Source organism: Xyrauchen texanus, chromosome 16 (assembly GCF_025860055.1).
Source record: "Xyrauchen texanus isolate HMW12.3.18 chromosome 16, RBS_HiC_50CHRs, whole genome shotgun sequence".
Taxonomy (NCBI): Eukaryota; Metazoa; Chordata; class Actinopteri; order Cypriniformes; family Catostomidae; genus Xyrauchen; species Xyrauchen texanus.
Genome location: NC_068291.1, coordinates 42,303,602 through 42,325,901, shown reverse-complemented (window position 1 = coordinate 42,325,901; position 22,300 = coordinate 42,303,602). Strand labels below are relative to the sequence as shown.

At 36.8% G+C, this 22,300-nt stretch overlaps 2 protein-coding genes across 4 annotated transcripts in view; one reads left to right on the top strand and one right to left on the bottom strand.

Moving 5' to 3' along the window:
- The window catches only part of supt3h (SPT3 homolog, SAGA and STAGA complex component), a 149,336-nt gene that overhangs the window by 112,672 nt on the left and 14,364 nt on the right, over positions 1-22,300 (bottom strand). The gene's annotated exons all lie outside the window — the stretch shown is intronic.
- LOC127657402 (runt-related transcription factor 2-like) overlaps positions 1,350-22,300 on the top strand; it is an 82,456-nt gene continuing 61,505 nt past the window's right edge. Inside the window, exons 1-2 of the mRNA XM_052146166.1 lie at positions 1,350-1,466; positions 1,688-1,808. Of these exons, the coding sequence (XP_052002126.1) occupies positions 1,751-1,808 (58 nt within the window). The 5' untranslated portion in view covers positions 1,350-1,466; positions 1,688-1,750. The remainder of the gene's footprint in view (positions 1,467-1,687; positions 1,809-22,300) is intronic.

Here is a 22,300-nt window from a genome sequence, read left to right as displayed (position 1 = left end):
AAGACGTTTAGGGAACTTTCTACTGTGGTCGAAACATTTCCTGTTATAGCCACACCACATCCTCAAAGCAGAGATTTTCATTATTTTCATTTGCACCACCATTTCATAATAAGCAGTCTTGGAATAACATTATAATGGCAACTCGATTTTTATATTCTGTAAAGAATACGTACATTGTGCTTGCCAGTGCAAAAACTTACCGGGACAATGCTAGGATATTCTGGGTGATTGCTAGGCATAGATACGGCTCGAAACCCTCCTTCAATACAAGTCTATGGGATCATCCCACCAGGTGACAATCACACAGCAAAGTGATAGCACACACACATTCAATTCTTGAGTTAAGAGTTTGTTTAAATCCCTAATAGTGATGCTCGCCCTGGATACTAGAGTGTATTACACCGTCTTAGGTTTCTGAAACACTTCCTAAAATTGTAATGTCCTTTTAAAGTCATGTTATTGAACTCGTACCACCTAATATGACCCCGAAATAGGAGAGCAAGCATGCAGAAGTGCAAATACCTCGCCACATTTTTCTCCACGCTTAGACAAACACCTGAGGCGCATACTCTCCACGGAGTGCTGACTGCGTGCCAAAATCCCAACCTGTGAGGCGCACAAAACAGACTGATGAATCATGGCAGTTAATTCACACGATTGAGCCCTCGTTAGCATGGAGAACCGCTGTGCTGCAGGGCGCTGAGAGAGAGACAGACGTGATTCAAGGCTAAATGCAGGATTCCCCGCAGACTGTCATTTCTCTGAGACGATTATGCAACTCGTGCGTCTGCAATACACCTGGAGTCTGAAGGAAGGGCACCCATGCAGGAGAACATGTTAAAAGTGATACCAGGACTGTGACTCTATGAATTCAAGAAATTTGGCATTGCCACAAACTCAGGACATCTCATCAACAAAAGAGTTTTTGTCAACGATAACAAAGATTTTACACTCAAATGGACTAAAATGAAAGAATATGACATGATGAAATATTGACAAAATTTGACTAGAATAAAGCAGCAACGTGAAGAGGCTTAAATATGTGTGAAGCACTTTTAAAAGGACCCGAGAGAGGTATAAAGAGAGAAAAAAAAAGTGCTTTCCACATTAGATGGAGCAGTTCCTCTCCCTTTGTATTCACAGGAGCTGAGGTCGCATCCCGTTGGATGTGAATAGGACACTCAGGAACACTGACAAGAGGGCTGAGCCCTCGTCAACCCCTCTGATGTCACCGAACACATGAGCCAGCCTCTCCAATAACAGCCTATCAGGAGGGGACCCGAAAAAAATGGTGTTTTAAAGCTTACACGTTTTTGGATTGTGAGAATGTCTCATTCCCCTCACAAACAACCACAGAACCACAAGTGGGGTGCGCACGATTTCCCCAGGACGACAGGAGGCAGGCACTGGGGCGTAAATGGTTAATCAGATTGGGTCAACCCCAGTCACCGAGACCCAACAAGCTTGTAAGTACATTCCTAACCACACTCGAATATGCCGTTATTCCGTTTGCTTCCAATATCTGTGGCTGAACGTGCTCGTGGGATGCAGACTGCTTTCAAAGATGCAACTTTGAGTATACACACTGTGCTTAGAGTGAATATTTAGTTCAAGGGGTTTCGTCTTTTTGTTTGTTTGCTGTGGCGTTTTGTTCCTTCGTATGCCTTGATATGATTTCTGCTCCCAGTTTAGGACTTCAAAGGTCACCACGACCTCCAAAGGAGCGATCCGAGGACATCCACGAGCGGCTATGGCATCCAACAGTCTTTTTAGTTCGGTGACTCCATGCCAGCAGAACTTTTTCTGGGGTGAGTGCTGTGAAAAATTATTTTAATTTCTGTGCACTGTGGTTCAGAGTTGGGTCACACAGAAGTCAACTTCAGTGAACGGCACCAGCCTCGGGTCAATAAGCAATGACATACACACGCTCTTCTGATAGTATCTGGTGTAGAGAGCCACTTCAGAAACGTTAAGATTTGCTGTGTTTACGTTTGCAAACATGCTAAGATGCTGACATGTTTGTATAATGTAAAAATACATACGTGGATGGGCGAGGGAAAAGAGAAGAAAATGCACCAAATGTATAAACATGGCCTCTGCTTCAATTTACAGAGCTACATTAAAACAAGATGTGGAAACATTTGGTGCAAAATGGAATCGCTGAATATTATGTGTGGGATCTGCTGCGGTTAAAATCGACTTAATGCTAATTGATGAATGTAGAAACTAAATCCAGTTCTGGTTAATGAGCGAGCTTGGATTTATCCTTATAAATGACCTGCACTTGAACAAACATGCAAAACTCATCTCTGTTTTTTACTCAGCTTAGTTTAATCGAGGTTTGCTTTTTTTTTTTGTATCAAAAAAGTGCTGTAGAAGTTGCCTATAAACCTCTTTTCTTTTTTTCCAGTTAAAGACTCAGTGTTCACATTTAACTTACTGTGAGAGTGAAAATCAAACCCGGCCAAATAAAACCACATGTAAAACACAATCCATGCAAAAACGTATTTGCATACCTCAGCTATTCAAAGTATGCTAACATGTAAAACAAAAACAAATCCAAATCTTATCAGACTGCACATATGATCCTTAAAAGCACACACTTGGATTACACAAATGATCAGAAATGCACTTACAGTATTTTCCTCATAAGGTTTCTCATGTCAGTGTAATTCAAGGCCCTTCTAGACAAACATATAGAGGCAGGATGGTAATATCGAACTAGACAGCATGGGCTACATGGTTTTGTCATCAGTCGGCATACATCAAGGCAATATAGGTGGCGTCTCTAAAACATGAGACCACAGAAGAGCGAAATACAGCACACGTTTTCTCGAAATGCACAGAAAGCTGCGTCAGCAATCAGGTACAATCAAAATAATTGTAGCCTAAGGGTTTAAATTACAGCACAGGCATACTTGTTTGGGAAAATACACTTTAAAGAGCATAAACGTCATACTTTAAGATGGAAAAGAAAATGTGAAGATCTTTTCAACTCTTAGTTTTAACTGGTATCTGAGAGTGTGAGTTACTAGCATTGTGTTCTAGCATACATTTTTGCACAACAATAGCATTTCTTGATCGTTAAAACCGGAGTCAGATCGTTGCACCAGAGTCAGAAATTTAAGGGGGTGTTGGAGCCAAAATGCCACTGAAAGTGACTAAAATGCCCCCAAAATTAAAAACGTGCCCCCGTAATGAGGTCCTCTGTTTATTATTTGTAATAGGCGCTTAATATGATGTTCTGAGCATAGTTCTCACATACATTTTAATTTTATGAGTAGGAAGTAATATATTCTCAATCTAATTATTCAAGGAGGACACCTATATTTTTATGCATTTAGAGAAAAAACAATCCCTCGTAAATGTAAAAAAATTCCCCTTAAAAAATCTAATCTGGGGATGCAATTATTGCCCCTTAATGCAAAAGTTCATTTCAGACCCTGACGTGTTTGCACCAATATTTCCTAAGATTAATCGACCGATATAGGTTTTAAAGGCTGATCCAAAAATATTACATTTATATTTGGTTACAGTCTTGTAAATAAATGGTTGTAGCCACATTTCGAGTTCCTCGACTGCGAGAAAGTGTCACTAGGAATGATAAAAATCCTTCAAACTTGCAAAATGCAATCTAATACGAAGCGTACAGATGTTAAACAAACACTTGGCAAATATTGCACACCATCACTAATCAATTAGAAGTGTACTGTAGGGCTCAGAGGTGACATGTGCTTCTTATTTAGCCTGGATAGTGTGGCTTCATTCAGCTAATTGATAAATCACAACTCTCGTTTACACTAGTAAAAACTACATTATTGGACGAAACGCGACCCGAGTAACCGACCCTCACAGAGCGAGCAGTGAGAGAAGCCAAACTTCTTGCAAATGACGATAAAAGTTGAACTTTAATATCTACATCCGGGAAAAAGGGCATTTTCAACAATGATTTGGGAAATTTAAATCCCCAGCTATTTTATACTAAATTAAACGTTTCCATAGTGACAAGCATCAGTTAAATGGTGCTAAACTAGCACTCTGATCTAGACTGAAAGGGTTTTTTTTTGCATTTGGTCTACATACTGTGTGCTTTCATATATTCATTGTTTTAAATCATCAAAGGTTAGTCTGTGGGGAAAAAACATTGTTTGCGCTTATCTTGGCGTAACATCAAGGACGTTTACCGACCGGACACGTTTCTATAATGGCATATTGGCAGCAGGCGGCTTGAAATATTTTTCGACATGTGTGACACGTTAGGACCGAATCGCAGCATCTCTCGGACCATGTGCATTTCCTTAACGCCAGTTTGTCACTAACGTAACGCACGCGATAATCTGTTTCAAAATCTATAATTACTTGTTCACGACAAGACAGTTTAAAGAGACCGCAATCAATGATAACGGAAAGTTTGACAGAGTGTGGGGAAGTCTGTGCTTCAAAAAGACATGAAAAGAAAATGTAATTAGCCAGATTACAGACTGAATGCAAAGAAAAATGAGCACTTATTCCACAGAGGACGCAAGTGTAACATGATATAAGAGACCCTGTTGCATAAGTTCATTTGTGTTGAACCAACTCCACAAACCAAACCAAATCAGAGACACTAGGGGAACAGTATATGCAAAGCATAAAGTTGCTGCTTTTTTATTAAGTTTTCTCTTTAATATTAAAGATGCAGTGGGGTCCAAAAGTCTGAGACCACATTGAAAATCTGAAATTCTTTCCTTTTTAAATTCAAGCCTGAAAATAAATAGAAAGCTTGAGGGGTTTGAACTGATTTCATCAGACTTTGTTCATGCCAGCTCGAGTGCATGCTGTCATTAAAACAAAAGGAACATTTCTGAAATTCACATATTCCAATCCAACTTTTCACTCATATGGTAACATAATGTGCTATACAAATGTCTATTGGAAAATAATGCAAAATAGATGCATTTTCTCAGACTTTTAAACACCATTTGTACAACACTAAAATAGGTTTTTCAGATAACACGGGATATATGTTGGTCTTGTGAGTGAAGCTGAATTTCTACAGCATTTCTATATTAAATCTAAAAGTGTTTGTCAGTGTGAGAATGCTATTTTAATCTATTTGGCCTTATAAAAGCATTGCCTACACATTTATTTTAATATTCTTCCTTAAAAAGTAGCAATAAAAGAAATAATTGTCTTAAGCCTCCAAAACCTCTGCTAGAAAAGACAAGAGTGATTCAATCTGAATTCAAACAAATAGTACATCGTAATAAATATGAATGAATCGAAAACATCTCATTTCATTTATTATTATTATTATTATTATTATCGTTATTGACTTCAAATCTTCGATAAAGATGACATATGTGCATCCTCCCTGCTGTTCCGTACTATAAAGAGACATTTCTCCTATAGAAACCCATTGCCACACACTACATCGCTTCTCTACATGACAAAGAAAGGCATTGATGTCTCGTACAAACTTGGAATGTGCTTCTTAGAAAATAATCAAACACTTAACCATGGAGTCTCCGCTGGCCAAACACAACATTAAAAGTGGGAAACAATAAATAGTGCCATAACGCGAAGAGACTCGACTTCTGTAACATAGAAACCCAGTCAACAAACCATCAGAGTGGCCACAAACCATCTTTAAATCAAAGCCAGTCAACACAGCGCCTCTGATATATCACTGTGTGAAGCAGACGCTGATGGAAATACATATGAAAATACAGAATTCATAGGCAGTAGATTGTGTATAAGGGATGTTGCCAATGCTTGATGTAAGTGTATTTAAAGAGGAGGATTATAGAGCTGGAATCCAGACAAACAGATCCAATAATGAATTGCTTCTCACACCATGAGCTTGGAACGCCTTTCGGGACATCTCCACAGCAAATAGGAATCATATAAAGAGATTTCAGTTTCTGAGAGTTGTACATTATAAATGTATATACGTATATATATATATATATATATATATATACAGTATATTAAAGGTTGACCGGTTGAGGATTATGTTGATACCGATAACTACGCTGGTGGAAAAGGCTCATAACCAATTAATCGGCTGATTATAAAAACTTTTTTTAGATTTATAAAATAGTTTTTAATGTTCTTAGTCTTTCCCTACTATGACAGGCACACACACAGAGGCTAAAAGTGGCCAAAATTAATACAATCCCAAATGCAGTTTATTGAGCAACTACAATCCTAATAATGACCAGTACAAAAAAATGAACATTTGATGCATAATGCAGGAATTTTAAATAAAAGAAGCATGAAATACTAAATATTATGAAATGAATGAAGCTTCGTTACATTGCTCTATATGTAATTATTAACCAAATGAAGCTTTTTATAGTCACATTTAGGACACTTATATATCTAATCAAAAAACGAAATATGCATTGAAATGAGGAAAAATATATGGATGAATACTGCAGATAAAAGATTTAGATACAGCAAATCCCAACAAGGGTCAGTGATTGTTTTTATTTCACCTCTAGAGGCCACTGTTATACTGTAGACCTAAGCCATTCTGCGTTCTGGACCGAACACGGAGGAATATAAAAAAAAAAAAAAAACATTTCGAAACTATCGGCAACATTTTTTGCCAATAAAAATCTTTCCAAAATGCAACTATCAGCACAGATTAATCGGCAAAACTGATATATTGGTTTACCTCTAATATATATACACACACACACACACACACACACACACACACACACACACACACACACACACACAGCTCTGGAAGAATGAAGAGACCATTGCAAATGTTCAGTTTCTCTGGATTTACTATTTATAGGCGTGTGTTTGAGTAAAATTAACATTTAGTTTTATTCTATAAAGTACTGACAACATTTCTCCCAAATTCCAAATAAAAATATTGTTATTTAGAGCATTTATTTGCGGAAAATGCAACTGGTCAAAATAATAGAAATGATGCCGTGTTTTCAGACCTCGAATAATTCAAGGAAAATAAGTTCATATTCATTTATAATCAACACAATATTATTGTTTTCACTTGGGACGAGTTTGGTGGAATAACTCTGATTTTCAATCCCAGCTTTCATGCATATTGGCATGCTCTCTACCAGTCTTTCACATTGCTGTTGGGTGACATTATGCCACTCCTGGTGCAAAAATTCAAGCATCTCGGCTTTGTTTGATGGCTTCTGGCCATCCATCTTCCTCTTGATCACACTCCAGAGGTTTTCAATGGGTTTCAGGTCTGGAGATTGGGCTGGCCATGACAGGGTCTTGATCCAGTGCTCCTCCATCCACACCATGATTGACCTGGCTGTGTGGCGTGGAGCGTTGTCCTGCTGGAAAACCAATCCTCAGAGTTGGGAAACATTGACAGAGCAGAAGGAAACAAGTTTTCTTCCAGGATAACCTTGTACGTGGCATAATTCAAGCGTCCTCCACCAGATTTTCTCCACCAGATCTGGGGTGCTGTCTTGGCCAGCCCAATATCCAGTACTTTATAGAATAAAACAAAAATGTTCGTTTTACTCAAACACATACTAAATACTAAATCCAGAGAAACTGATTATTTTGCAGTGGTCTCTTCCTTTTTTCCAGAGCTGTCTATATAAACCTCTTTCACAGCAGCGCCATCTTTGATTTTTCATGGGAATGACAACGAGGCTGTGAGGGATAAACACACAGTCTTTACAAGAACATTCAGTAGACAAAAGACTCCATACAACATGAGTTGTGGACAGAAAGATGTGATCTAGGAGCTTTATACGGCCTCATTGTCATTCCCATTAAAAACAAAGATGGCGCTACCGTGAAAAAGGTCTATAGGCAGCGATTAATTGGTAAAACCAACATATTGGTCAATCTCTAATTTTAGAGGTTGACGATATATCGGTTTTACCGGTTAATCGGTGCCGATAGTTCCATTTTGGAATCATCGGTTATCAGCAAAAATCTATGCCGATAGTTTCCAATAATTCATCGAAACAGTGGGTTCCAAAAGTCTTCTTTTTGGCATTATTCACTAATTTAATAAACAACTTTGCATTGCAAATTTCTGTATATTATCAGGAAAGCAATTTGAGTGAGAAGACTAACCAAAAAAAAAACTATTTATATGAGTTTACAATGTCTAAGTATTTAGTATGTACCCCTTTTGCTTTAATGACAGCATTCAGTCGAGATTGAACAAAACCTGTTGATGTAATTCAGCATGATTTGAGAATGTTTCAAAGTGCATCTTGTGTGCTTCAATTGAAGTAACGAAATGTAACCATCTATACAAATTAGTTAACATGCTCAATGTCACTAATTTACTTACATTTGATTAGTAAAACATTTTTTTAACTCTTAAAACTTTGTTTATTTACAGGTTTAAATGAAAATAAAAATATAAATTTTTAAAGTAACAACATTTTATCTGCGATACATTTGTTCTTCTTGAAGCAGTCAACTGAACACATTTGGTCCTACTGTCATGCAAATTTGGGTTAGAAAATTATAGCAAAAGCCAACGGTATCCCTGATGAATCACAACAGAAATAGCACAAATAAGAAACGTATAATTCGACTAGGGTTAGGTTGTGCCTAATGGCGTAATCGTCCAGGATAAAGGGCACATTTGATATGATTTTCTCCAAAAACCACACTAAATAGCAGCAAAATCCTCCACAGCACTTACTGTTTGTCTCTATGCACTACAACATTTTCCTAAACCATGAGGTCTATGTGTGCAATGTCTAAATGTTGATTTTGAGGTAATTCAATCTAACATTTAATAGCTTTTAAAACGTTGCAAATCACATAAACGATCATATTTATTTTGAGAAAAACTATAATTTTTCAATTTTGTTCAAGGAGATTAAATCAAGTTCTTCAACGATGGTCTAATAATTAAAAGGATAGTATTTGGGGTAAAAAATAAAAATAAAAATAAAAAAGCCTGCTTGTTGGAGGGGCTAAAGCACTCCTATAAAACATTGTTTTTCTTAAGTGAGGCGAACAGATTTGTTATGAAGAATGTTCAAAGTGGGTTCACATTGACAGATCCAATCACAAGGGAGATTCATTTGTTTATAGAATACTTGAGATGTTAGGAAATACCAAATGTGATTAAAATGAACAGGAAATGGTTATTCAGAATAAGCATCTTGCAAAAATGCATCTTGCTGTCTTAAAAGTACTTGCATAAGTTGACACATTTTTCCCTATAACTATTGCCCCTATATCAATTTCACTATACTTCCCAAGAGTGGGGTCAGATAATGTTTTGCATCCTAAAATATTCACCCTCATACACTAGCACATTTTGACGAAGAAGGCTCTTAAAATGCCCCATACCTCCAACATTTCTCATTTGCTTTTCTGGAGCAACTGGCAAGGATATTGCAAAAGAAAAATATACTGTATAAACAGACGACTAACAATCCAAAGAAAGCATTTCTTTCAAAAAGGAAACCAAAAAAATCTAGTCCATGCTCTAATTTTGCTAAATGCATCATGCGATTCTAGTAAGCCACTTTCTGCAGTCAAAGCCTCAGGCATTTTCGAGAGGAAAATATTAAATGTTAAAAAGTCCAGATACGTGGACGTTGACTCCATTTGGCTGTTCTGATTGTCCCATAATGAAGTGATTCAACAAGGCTTTACCTGTTTGGCCCAATAACCCACCGCAGGCACAACCTGTCCGCCATAATGATTTAAGGCAGGCATGCAGGATTTTCATAACACCAGAACATCACTTAAAAATATTTATAATATGATACACAAGGGCTATCAGGGAAAACACTATGTAAAAATGCCCGGAATGAGAGTGTAGCGCTGAGGAAGAAAACTAGATTTGCTGCATTGGCGTGTTTCCTCATCCTTGGCTTCCTTTTCCAACTGCGGCTCTGTACCTCACCACAGGGGAAATGGAGTGTTTTCAAATAGGCCCTTGTAATGCTTTATTTCCTGTTAAAAATGTACATTTTTTGAAATGTAAACAATAAGAGAAGAGCTGGGAGTCGAACTGTCTGTCTCTAGCTTGGCTCCAAAAACACAATTCCAACAACTAACTGGAATACATTTGGCACTTGATGAGGGTTTTTTTCGGTCCCTGGTTGTAAATCTTGACTAGTTGATGGAAGCTACGGTGAGTATGGAAAAAATTAATTGGGCAAATAGGTTAACTAGATCCCCCCCCACCCCCACAGTATTCTGAAGTGTCCACGATAACATAGCTGTGCATTATCGTGGTATACCGTATTACCGAATACCGGCACATACCTAGTGCCAAAAGTCTTCAAAATTTCAAATTGTGTCTCCACCGAAGAAAGAAAGCCATACTGGTTTGGAAAGTCTTGACGGTGTTTAAAATGCTCGAGTGAACGATGCCTTTAATACATTAAGAGTTTAACGAAAAGTTTCATACACAAACATAGAAGCATCCAAGGCTAGAATGAGCGAAAATGCTAAATTCAAGAAGAAAATGGTGAAAAACAGGGTTTAAATGACATCATGCACCTGCCAATCAACCCAGACGTGGTACCGTGCCAGCAAACATGTCAGGACTAATTACGGAAGCCGCTGCGCGAATGTGAGCAGCATGCACCACACGTACAGCCGCAATGTACGTGGAAACCTAAACATTAGCATTGAAGGACAATAAACCGTTCTCTAAATGGTCTGGTAATCTGAGCACAGCAATCACTCTATACGGATACCTCCGAACACACACACCTGCGCGTATCAAATATCATGCAGCGGTTCTTTACATGCGGGTCTGATTCTATAGTATCCACTTCTCAGGTTCAGTTACAAGTGTTTTGAAGTCACAAAAGAAACACTTTGTCAACTCATGGATTTTAAAGTTTAGGGGCTGAAAGGTGTCCGCTAAACGTGCTAATATTACAGTAACACTGTGTCAAACTACTTTGGACATTTGGAATGGAGGAATTTGGCAATTTACAAATAAAATGATAATAAGGTTTTGAACCTGACTATATTCAGTTAGAGTGCAACACAGAATCCACAATCTATTCCATCTATTTACAGCTATATATGGATGTTTCTTCATTTTCGGGGGCTTTTACTCTCTATTAAACTTTTTTCCACAGTCTCGCTATTGTTTTTTATTTGTCTACATTTACATTACATTTACATTTATGCATTTGGCAGACGCTTTTATCCAAAGTGACTTACAGTGCACTTATTACAGGGACAATCCCCCCGGAACAACCTGGAGTGTCTTGCTCAAGGACACAATGGTGGTGGCCGTGGGGTTCGAACCAGCGACCTTGCTGATTAACCATGGTGATTAACAGACCTGTGCTTTTAGCCACTATGCCACCACCACTCACATTGTCTACTAACAATGTCCAACAGTGTATGTGCATGCATCACAGGAGATTTGTCCATTTTTTCTTAAAGTCCACCACAGTGTAATTTCAAGCACATCTCAAACTCTGTATTGTGTTTAATTGAATTCTGTGCTGAAAATGACACTGATGCAAATTACATTTTTTAAGTCTTTTAAATTAAAACGCCAACTCCATTAGTCTTTCTGAGGCTAATTTCATAGATAATATTTTATGCATCCTAAATAGACAAAATTAAATAATATTTTCACATGTTTTGCGTAATTGGGCAAAACGACAGCTTGATTGGAAATTACGCCCAATGAAAATATTCCACTCACAAGTGATATTTCCCATGATTTTGCTTTGTTTTGTCTCATATTTCGTCTCAAGCATGCTCCTCACTTACACTTTTGTCCACTTGGTTAACAAATACACTAACTTTTGACAAAACCTCATTGGAGCAAAACTGTTTGGTGCGGTGGAAATGACGCCACAACTGTGGGACAGTCGTAATTTGTGAAACATTTACAGAAAACCTTTTCACAAAATAACTACTGAAATGGTTTGTGTTTATATTCGCTCTTCGCTTATATGATCATAGTTTTAAACCTAATCATTTTTATTTTTGTAATAGGATTTTCATAATTTAATATTGAAAGTCTTGGTCTGGAACAAGGATAAAACGGAGCAATCTACACATAATAGGCTTTTTAAAAGTACCAAAAATAAACGATGAAGGCCTGGTAAAAAGTTTCCAAATCAGTTTAATGAGACCGTCATATAACAAAATGAAAAAGGTTGAATTCTGTTCATTTTTGCAACAAAAAAAGTTAAATACACAGCACACCATGTCAGAAGCATGTTGATAAGCACATATACAGTATATATAACTATCCTCACTATGCATGATTATATGTTTTGATGCATTTTATTATCTACATTTACATTTATGCATTTGGCAGATGCTTTTATCCAAAGTGACTTACAGTGCACTTATTACAGGGACAATCCCCCCGTAGCAACCTGGAGTTAAGTGCCTTGCTCAAGGACACAATGGTGGTGACTGTGGGGATTGAACCAACAACCTTCTGATTACCAGTTATGTGCTTTAGCCCACTACGCCACCACCACTCCATACCCATTACTCCCTCCGCTCTACCATTTCAACCATTTCAGAAAAGATCTAAAACCATTTTTTGGGACACGACCCACCAGTTAAAAACAACTTGGTTAATGGATTTCATGAACTGTACATTCCTGTCAGAACCACACACCCTAAATTAAATCAATTAGCAATAATCAATTTGGCGTAAATGCGCCAAGAAAGACTCTTCGAAACATTGAGACTCCATCCGTGTGGCAGGTTGAAGATGCAAAGAGATCCAAACTGTCATTAAGTATTAACCCCTCAACGGAGCGTGCCGTCAACAACACTGTTTTTGTGATTGGAATGGCTGTTGACTCAATCTCTGATGGCATGCATCACGCTGCTACAGCTACTGAACTAGACATCGGGGCTCCCGTTTCATTGTTTCGTGTGTTCACATGAGCGCACAACTACTTGTAAAAGGTGTGCCGGATATATCGCCGAATCCTTTGGGGAATTAACAGCCACTCGGAGGAGTATAAAGGCCAGGGCTTATGTAAAATTAATCAGACAGACTCCCTCACCGAGGTTGACACTGTCTATTAAACCGTTCCTCCTCAGCTATTAAATATGTATTAGACATCCAAAGGCGAATCTCATAAAACGCTAGAGTTTGATACGCTTGGAGATGTCTGAAAGCGAAGAGAAAAGCTTCTCCGAGTTTAAGCACAATCGCTGTCAATTTGCTGACAAAGACAACAAAGATTTCTCTTAACGCCCTCACGACGTCTAAATATTAACAAGGCTTCTTATTAATAAACATGACTCTTTTGGGTCCAGAATAAACTGAGCTACAATTAATGTGAGAAGAAACTACGGTAACAGATCGAGACTATGCAGAAAACGAGATGTAAATGTACAAACAATTCTCAGCGAAGGTAATTTGAAGATGCTTAAATATTGATGCTTAACTTCAGGAACAGGAGGGAACAGTTTCTCTATTTATATCCAAACAAGGTTGTTGTCTCGTCCTAGTTCGAAAATGGTGAAGACATATGACTGAATAGTTAAACGACTGCTCTTCAATGGAAAGCATGCTTTAAACGAAGCGATTCCTCAATGTATGCTTTTGATAAGATGGTTGCGAAACATGAAGGAATCTCTGCATTGAAATGTTGTTGTTTTGCACACATGAAGCAATCGATCATTAACGGTCTTGCATTTCTGCAGTCCGGTATTCGTTAAACCTCAACAAAGACGAAAACAAAGAATCCATAGAACCTAGTTATTCCTTGTGACTTCAGAGCGCACGATTCAGGAATCTTTCTATTGTTCTGCGCCTGTTCCCAGAAGGATTGCAAGACACAATGAGCAAGAATACAGCCGCCTTACTGGCACTGTTATGTTGGGAGTTCATTATGAAGCAAGTAAATAAGGCCTTCCAGAGGATATTGTTCTTTAATTTACTGTTGTCAGCGACTTTGAAAGATTAAAAGAAAGTTACAAATATGCACCATCAGATCTAGTGGTCGAATTTAATCAGAGTTGCATGGGATGTTTGTTGACTCTACCTTTCTGTTCTGGTCACTGTTGGCACTCAAATGTCAGAACAAAGCCTGAGGCTCTGTTCCAAAACCTAGCAAGCTGCCTACGAAGGAAACATTTTAAAGTTACATACATGTGAGCTGTTGCAAAAAGGTAGGCAGCATGATTATGTTGCCTTATCTTTTGCTCCTTTGGTCAAATTACAGTTCATAATGCATAGAATGGGATTATGAATATAAAAAATATAATATAATATGGTGGGCGGCGTAAGAGAAATATTATTAAGTCTATATTACCTAGAATTGAGTCAAATACAGGTTTGTCATGTGCTTGATTTATATGAATACAGACGCATTTCAACCGCTTTATTTTTCTTTATATGAAGATCTCATTAAAGCTGAATTGGAAACGTTTTACCAGCCATTCATCATTTATTTTTGATACTTTTCAAATGCCTTTTATGAATAGATTTAACCGTTTTAGCCTTGTCCTAGAATTCTAAAATTAAACTATAAAAATCCATTATAAAAATACCAATTGTTACATGTTTAACAGTATTTCAATATTTATAGTGTGAAAAACATTTTAATACATTTGTATATATTTTTCAACAATTACGACATTTTCACCACACCAAACCTAATAAAATTTCCCCAAGTAAAATGTTATGTTCCAAAGTTAGTATGCTTGTTAACCAAGTGGACAAAAGTCTCAGTAAAGAGCATGCTTAAGATGAAATATGAGACAAAACATATACATTTATGCATTTGGCAGACGCTTTTATCCAAAGTGACTTACAGTGCCCTTATTACAGGGACAATCCCCCCGGAGCAACCTGGAGTTAAGTGCCTTGCTCAAGGACACAATGGTGCTGGCTGTGGGAATCGAACCAGCAACGTTCTGATTACCAGTTATGTGCTTTAGCCCACTACGCCACCACCACTCCATTGTACAAAACAAAGAAAAATCAAGGTAAATATCGATTGTGAGCAGAATATTTTTACTAGGTGTTAGATCTGCACGATTAATCGTTAAAAGATCGCGAACTTGATTCAGACACCAACGCAATCTAATTTCTAAATGACAACTATTCTGCGATGTATATTAACGTTCCCGTCACGTGGCATGCATTTGTAAGGCGGTCAAATTTCTATTTGATATTCAAGACGCGTTTTTAAACGTTGAAAAGCACAGCGCTCCTACACGAGATGCTGAATAAACCAAAACGTAACAGCCAAAGACGTTTATCTAGACGTGTGATGGAATCGCTGTTCAGTTCAATACTTTAATAGCCACCGATCGATGCTAAAAAAAAATACGGGCATTACACAGATCTGACTAAATTCGCTACCCGTGCACTGTTTGATCACAAATACTCTCAAAAGCTCACATGCTCACATTGTGTCTTGTGCTGAATGCAGCGCTCCTGTGCGAGACTTTGCGCTGTTTTTAATCATAAAATCCCTCTTACGCCGATATTAATGTAAACACAGCTGTTAATGGATTACGAGAGTGTAAACAGATGGGATTAAATCTGTGCGAGGTCTAAATGTATACATCCATTATATTATATATATATCCCCATCCATCTATTGGCTGTATCACTCTACTCTCTCCTCTCCACCAATAGCTGGTGTGTGTTGGGCGTACTGGCGCACTATGGCTGCCTTCGTATCATCCAGGTGGATGCTGCACACTGGTGGTGGTTGAGGAGATTCCCCCTATACTATGTAAAGCGCTTTGAGTGCCTAGAAAAGCACTATATAAATGTAAGCAATTATAAAAGTTGCATGATGTTTGTTATAGGCATTCGAATCAGTATTAATGTATATCTAATAAATACACATTAAAGAGTGTCAAATATTTAAGTAGTTTCATTTTGCATTAAATAAGTTTTTTTATATGTTTTATATTATATTGTTTTTAATGTTTAATTGCTGCTGTTGCTGAAAAACTTCAAGCATTGTTTACTCTGTTCTCTATTTAATTCCTTTACAAGCTTGAAGCAAGTTTTACAAGGGAAACACTGAAGGCCTCATTGTTTTATATTTACTTTTAAAAAACGTTTGTAAAATAACAGTGTTTTATAGCAAATTTGCTTACCAGCGTAACACAAAGTTATAATAGAACTGTTAATGAAGCTTTTTTCTGCTCGTTTTGCTTTTTACTTAGCATGTTAGAAACAGTTTTTAGATTATTTTTTTACATTTTTAATAGGATTTGTTTTTGAGGAATTTTTCAATAATAACAACAAGGTGCTTTTTGGTTTATAATGTATTTGTTGCGCCCTCTTGTGGACTTTTTAAATGTATATATTTGATTTGCAATTTGAATGCGATTTTTCATAACCTCTAGTAAATTACATGTTACTTTGTTTAGTACCCTTATGTCCAGGTTTTGTAAATCAATGAAATAAGCATTTTTTTTTTTATCGTAAACTTTATTCTAAGCAAATAAATCATGATTCACAATTTATCCAGAATCGTGCAGCTCTACTAGGTGTAATTTCCAATCACGCTGTAATTTTGCCAAATTGTGCAAAACGTGTGAAAATATTATTAAATTGTGTCTAATTCCGATACATAAATAGCTAGCTATGAAATTAGCCTTAGTAAGGCATGGGAGTTGGATATTTAATAATAATAAAAAAAATTAAAAATTGAATTGTGCATCAGCATCATTTCCTGCACAGAATTATATTAAACACAATACAGAATTTGAGATGTGCTCTGAGCGACTGTGGTGAGAATTTTCATGACTTCTTATTATGAAAAAATTACATAAATCTCCAGTTATGCATGTATGTGCATACACTGATGGACATTGGTAGTGGACAAATTAAAAAATAAAAGCGAGAGCGTAAAAATTATTTTAACGAGACTTTACTTTCTAAAAGTCAACGGTGCTAAAAGTGCGAGAAGAAATACCCATACACAAAAGTATCTAGAAATTGTCCAATTTATTTTGTTTGTGCTACATATTATTTTATACTTACAGGAGTTTTAAGTCATCAGCTTAGCATCACAAAAATGCCAAAGTACATTGGAAAGAGTCGAGTGTACCGTGCATTTCACGTGAAGAGCACTCGCTATTTGTATGACGCACATAAGGGGCAGTTCACACAAAAAATAAGCATGAATGCAGGTCTTGAGACTTGTTTTTAATAGTTTAATTTCTTTGTAACCTGACATGGCATCTAAAAAAACACCACTACTGCACGAGATGCTGAAAAAACATGACGCAGCGGTCAAAGACGTCCACAAGATGCGTGTTTACATAGGAAAACAATTGAAAAAAGAGATGAATGCATTTTCAAATGGACATGGCCTTAGACAGGTTTTGTAACAGACCCAATACAGTGACAAAACGCAAAGTAGTACATATGTTTAATTTAAAAAATAATGAGGTTCAGTTTAGTCCAAGAGTCTGATGCCACTGATTTCTCTCATTTTATCCAGTTCTGTTTTCCAGGTTTAAATTAGATTTAAAATCCTGGATGTCAATATGGACTCAGTCAATATGTACACAGGAGTATATGGTCATTTTAAGGCCATCATGGCAAACATCAGAACAGCAATAGTTAAAGTGTCTTTTACAGAGCGCCCCTCTCTCTCTCTCTCTGCGGAAACACTAGAGTTAAACTGTGGTAAACAAATACTCAATAGTGATGAGAGGCTCTTTTCAGTCCCCAAATTACAGTCTGCTTAACCAGAGACTCTGTGTGCCAGCTCATTACTTCTGTTTGCTTCCAATGTGTCTCGTCTCCATCCAAGTTTACGAAAACATTCGAGGGGCCTTGAAAGCAAAGAGGGTTTTATACAGGCCGTAGCCCCGGAGACAGCGGCCTGAACCAGACAAATGCCTACAGGTTGCTAGTCAACCGTCTGAACAGCACATGGTTTCACCCAGGTCCAGTGCGGATCGCTGTAAATGGGGTTCGATGACTGGACAGAACGCCACGGGAGGACAGTGGGCTGTACTGCTTGGCAATGGCACGTAACACTTCCCGACAATTCTGAACTTTAATGGCGTATTTAATTACAGTGAGTGGCTGACATTTACCTAATTGTTGGGGTGAATTAAAAGTGCTACATTCACTCTGGCTTATTAAGCTCCCACAAAGGCACTTAAATGGCTTTTCCATGAGCAACCTATTCCTAAATATAAAATATGATTAGGGATGCACTGATATAAACATTTGGGCTGATATTTACTATAGGCCAATATCGATATTTTGTCATCAGATTGCCGTTTTACTTAGGAATGCTTAAAAAAAATGGTAAAAAAACGTTTTTACTGTTCTAACGATAAATCATTTCCAATATATACCATTTCTGACATCTCAGAAGTCAAAGTCTGCTAGTTTCAAAGCATTTTGAATGGTTTCCCTCATCATGTAGCCTATAGGTAATATGGTAATATGGTTTCCCTCATCATGTAGCCTATAGTTCACAGCGGTCGCGTCCGGTTTTTCCGCATTATCGTGACAACAGGAAAGAATAAAAAGTAAATATTACATGTTCTTAGGAGTGCCAATCTTTCTACATTATGTGGCTATTATTATTTCTGGTTTGGACATTTTAAATAAACAGAGTTTTTACAAAGTATGTTACTAATTAATCGTTTTTTCATTTCAGCTTTTTCATGCTTATTACCAATATGTTTTCAATTTGGTCAATAATTGGCCAAAAAATATTGGCAGCCAATACATCGGTGCTATCATTGATCCACGTAATGAAACTGTATATCACAACTGATAAAAATAAATACAAATATGCATTTAGCATTTTGGCATTAAATCAGCTATGAAAAAGTAATGGCTAATCAATGCCAATGCTAATCAAAGTACTGTAAAGGTACCATGGTACAGTGATGGTATATGATGGTAATGCCATGGTACGTTGACTATGGTTATCGTATTTCCATGGTTATCCAAAGTACTTTCAAACAATACCATGACACTACTATGGTACCATGTCTAAAATACCATGGTAGCCTACTTTTTGGGTAGGTGATATCACTACGTTCTATTCTAATCTATTTACTATAAAAGTTATTGGTATTTTCAGCAATGAACAATACTTTTTTAAACATTTTAATTTCGATATATTTATGTACAGATACAAATCTGTTATATACAGTGTAATTGCACATAATTATTGCTCAGTGGGGCCGTTTTAACAGTCTCCTTTTTTATAGTGGAGTCAATGTGGGTGTCCCACTTCAGGTCCTGTGAGATGGTAGAACCCAGGAACCTGAATGACTCCACTGCTGCCACAGTGCTGTTCAGAATGGTGAGGGGGGTCAATGTTGGGGTGTTCCCCCTAAAGTCCACCATCATCTCCACTGTTTTGAGCGTGTCATTAAGGTTGTTTTGACTGCACCAGTGAGCCAGTCGTTCAACCTCCCTTCTGTATACAGACTCATCGTCATTTTGGATGAGGTAGATGACAGTAGTGTCATCTGCAAACTTCAGGAGCTTGACAGAGGGGTCCTTGGCGGTGCGGTCATTGGTGTAGAGGGGGAAGAGTAGTGGGGTGAGCACACATCCCTGGGGGGCACCAGAGCCGATTGTGCACTACATGCACTATGAACAACCAAAATAACAATGAACAATTGTATTTCTATAAATTAACGTTTACCAAGATTAATAAATGCTTTAAAATACATTGTTAATTGTTTGTTACAAGAGAAACCTTATTGTGTAGTGTTACCTAAACATATGAATGGTTTATTTCGGAATATTAATGGTTATCTCGCAGGGTCAGAAACTAAGGGGTACAACCAAAAATGACTAAATTACACCAAAATTCAAAATGTTGGGGCAAAAAATGTCCTCGAAATTTTTTTCTGATATAGGTCGTAATATGCCATTACAGTCCTGGTTATAACATATTGTGGCATACGATTTTAAGTTGATGTTGATTTAACTCATAGGTTGAAAAGTAATAAATTCTCAATCTTGAGAATTTGCATTAATGGACTGATTAAAACTGACATATTTGACATAAACGGATGAAATCCACAGGTCAAATATTGCCTCTCAATGTAAAAGTGTAAAGTAACATTTCTGACACTGTTTTTTCAGTATATTGAGCTGGGATAGAAGTATTTTAACATCCCAAAAAATGACATGTCACATTTAATGAGACACATAAATATAAAAGATGTTAAAATGTCATAATTCTCTATAGTAACAATTGGATTGAGCACACTGGAAGTGATGGTGGTTTGTTTATAAATGTGCATTCACACATTGCCGAGAAAAGCAATAAGCTAGTGTGTAATAAAACTTAAGCATATTTTAGGGAAGGGCTCGACTCATTTGATGTACAGGCATAATAAACAAACTGCTCATGAGTGTAGGGCCGTTCCGTTCTCTGGTCTTAGCCACTAATTACAGATTGAGAGGCAAAAACACTTTTACGTCATATTTAATTAAACAACACAAATATAGTGATAAGTGTCACGTCTCTCCAAAAAAAATAAAAAAGCAGTACAGACACCCTACGGGTTTAATCTAAGGGTTTTACAAAGTTAGAAGGTGGGGTCGACAAAAATGGGCTTTTAAATGTCCGATGCTGATATCTACAGATATGATGGTGATATATACAGTATAATACTACATAATGCATACAATTGCTGAATTAAAAGAATTTAAGCCCCTATTTGACACAAAATTTTCTGAAAATCAATTAAAAAAAAAATTATGTTATCCGTAAGACTTCGGTAAGCATCAGTTCAGTTAATCGTCTAAATTTTAAGTGTTATTGATGCCAATAATCTCAAAATCTCAAACCAATTACTCGACTTGGCAGATGTGATGTCTATCCCTAGTTATGAGCTATCTGGTGTCTCACTTCAGTATTTACGTCATTAGTTCTGTATTGTAAAAACATTATAGTCAAATTAATAGTTGTAAAAGAACAGTCAGAAATTGTTCTCCAGGCTTCCCCCAAAAAAGTGGTGGAATTGGATGGGATTACATTTTTTCTTGATCCACTTTGTTTTTCTATGCCAATATATTCCCATATTTTAATCATAACAGTGCATTTGGATCTAGCTGTCTTTTCCAGCTCTCAGCATATTGTTCTTGAAGCTAAACAGGACTTGTAACCCACAAGAATGCTAGTGTGGGTTTGTCTAAGTACACAAACACCGTAGAATTAACACCATGCCACAAATAAATGTGGCAAAATAGTATGGGTACTACACTTTACATCACCCAAGAGAAAATCAACAGAAGCTAAATTATAGCTCCAGGTATTTTCAATAAAGTTGCGTAGACTTTGCCAATGTAAGTAATATGGACTATGTTATTCTGAGAGTTCTGATGCCACAAAAATGCAATTTCAAATCATTCAAACAGAAGAATTTCAAACAATTGGCACCGTGGCGGTGATGAACCCCAGAGTTCAAAAAGAGCTCGCTTTAAAACCCGCTTTGATCAGATTACAACTACAGGCCATGATACGCTTGAAGTCGGCAATCAATCCGAGTGTATCTCTATAGGAACGGCTTCTGCCATGATAAAATCCACATTGAATGTGAGTTCAGATAAAAGACTGACTGCTCACCTGTTGACCAAAGAATCAGAGCAAAGACAGACAAATGTTGCATTCTGGGAGACTCTAAACTGCCCTCAAAGAAGGTAGCTTACGGTTAATTTTTGACAACTTTGAAAATTTTTTGGGTAACAAGTGATAATAACTACAGAGTATAAAGTATTTGTAAAGCATTTGTTTATAGTTAATTGATCATTTATAGATTATTGTTCCTACATTTTTATTTATTTAATAGGCAATATGCAAATAGTATTTTTTTCATTTATATTCACTGTAGCAAACCATTTAATATTGTTAATAACTAGCGGTTTGTTGTTTTTCATCCTTAGTAAATCACTAGTTAACCATACATAACCAATGTATTTCAGCTGATGCACACCTGTGATAAAGAAGTGTTTATGAGAACATTAAGAAGCCATAAATGCATAGTAAATTAAAAGTTTATGTGTACATTTAAATATGTAATGAATTGGATACATTTGGGCATAATTAATGTGTTATTAATGTTTTAGGAGCGCTTACTCTTACAGCAATTAATGCTTAATAAATGTTGTAATAAAGCACTGACTAATTGTTAGCTAAGTATTTTGCATGAATTAATCGAAAGTGAGCCTATATGTGACAAATAAAACATAAATAAAACAAATGCATAATTAAGAAGATATACATACATTTATATACGTAATTAATTTGATTTACATTTATGCTCAATTAATGTGTTATTACTGTTTCAGTAACACTTACTATTACAGCAATTAATGCTTAATAAAGGTTGTAATAAAGCACTGACTAAT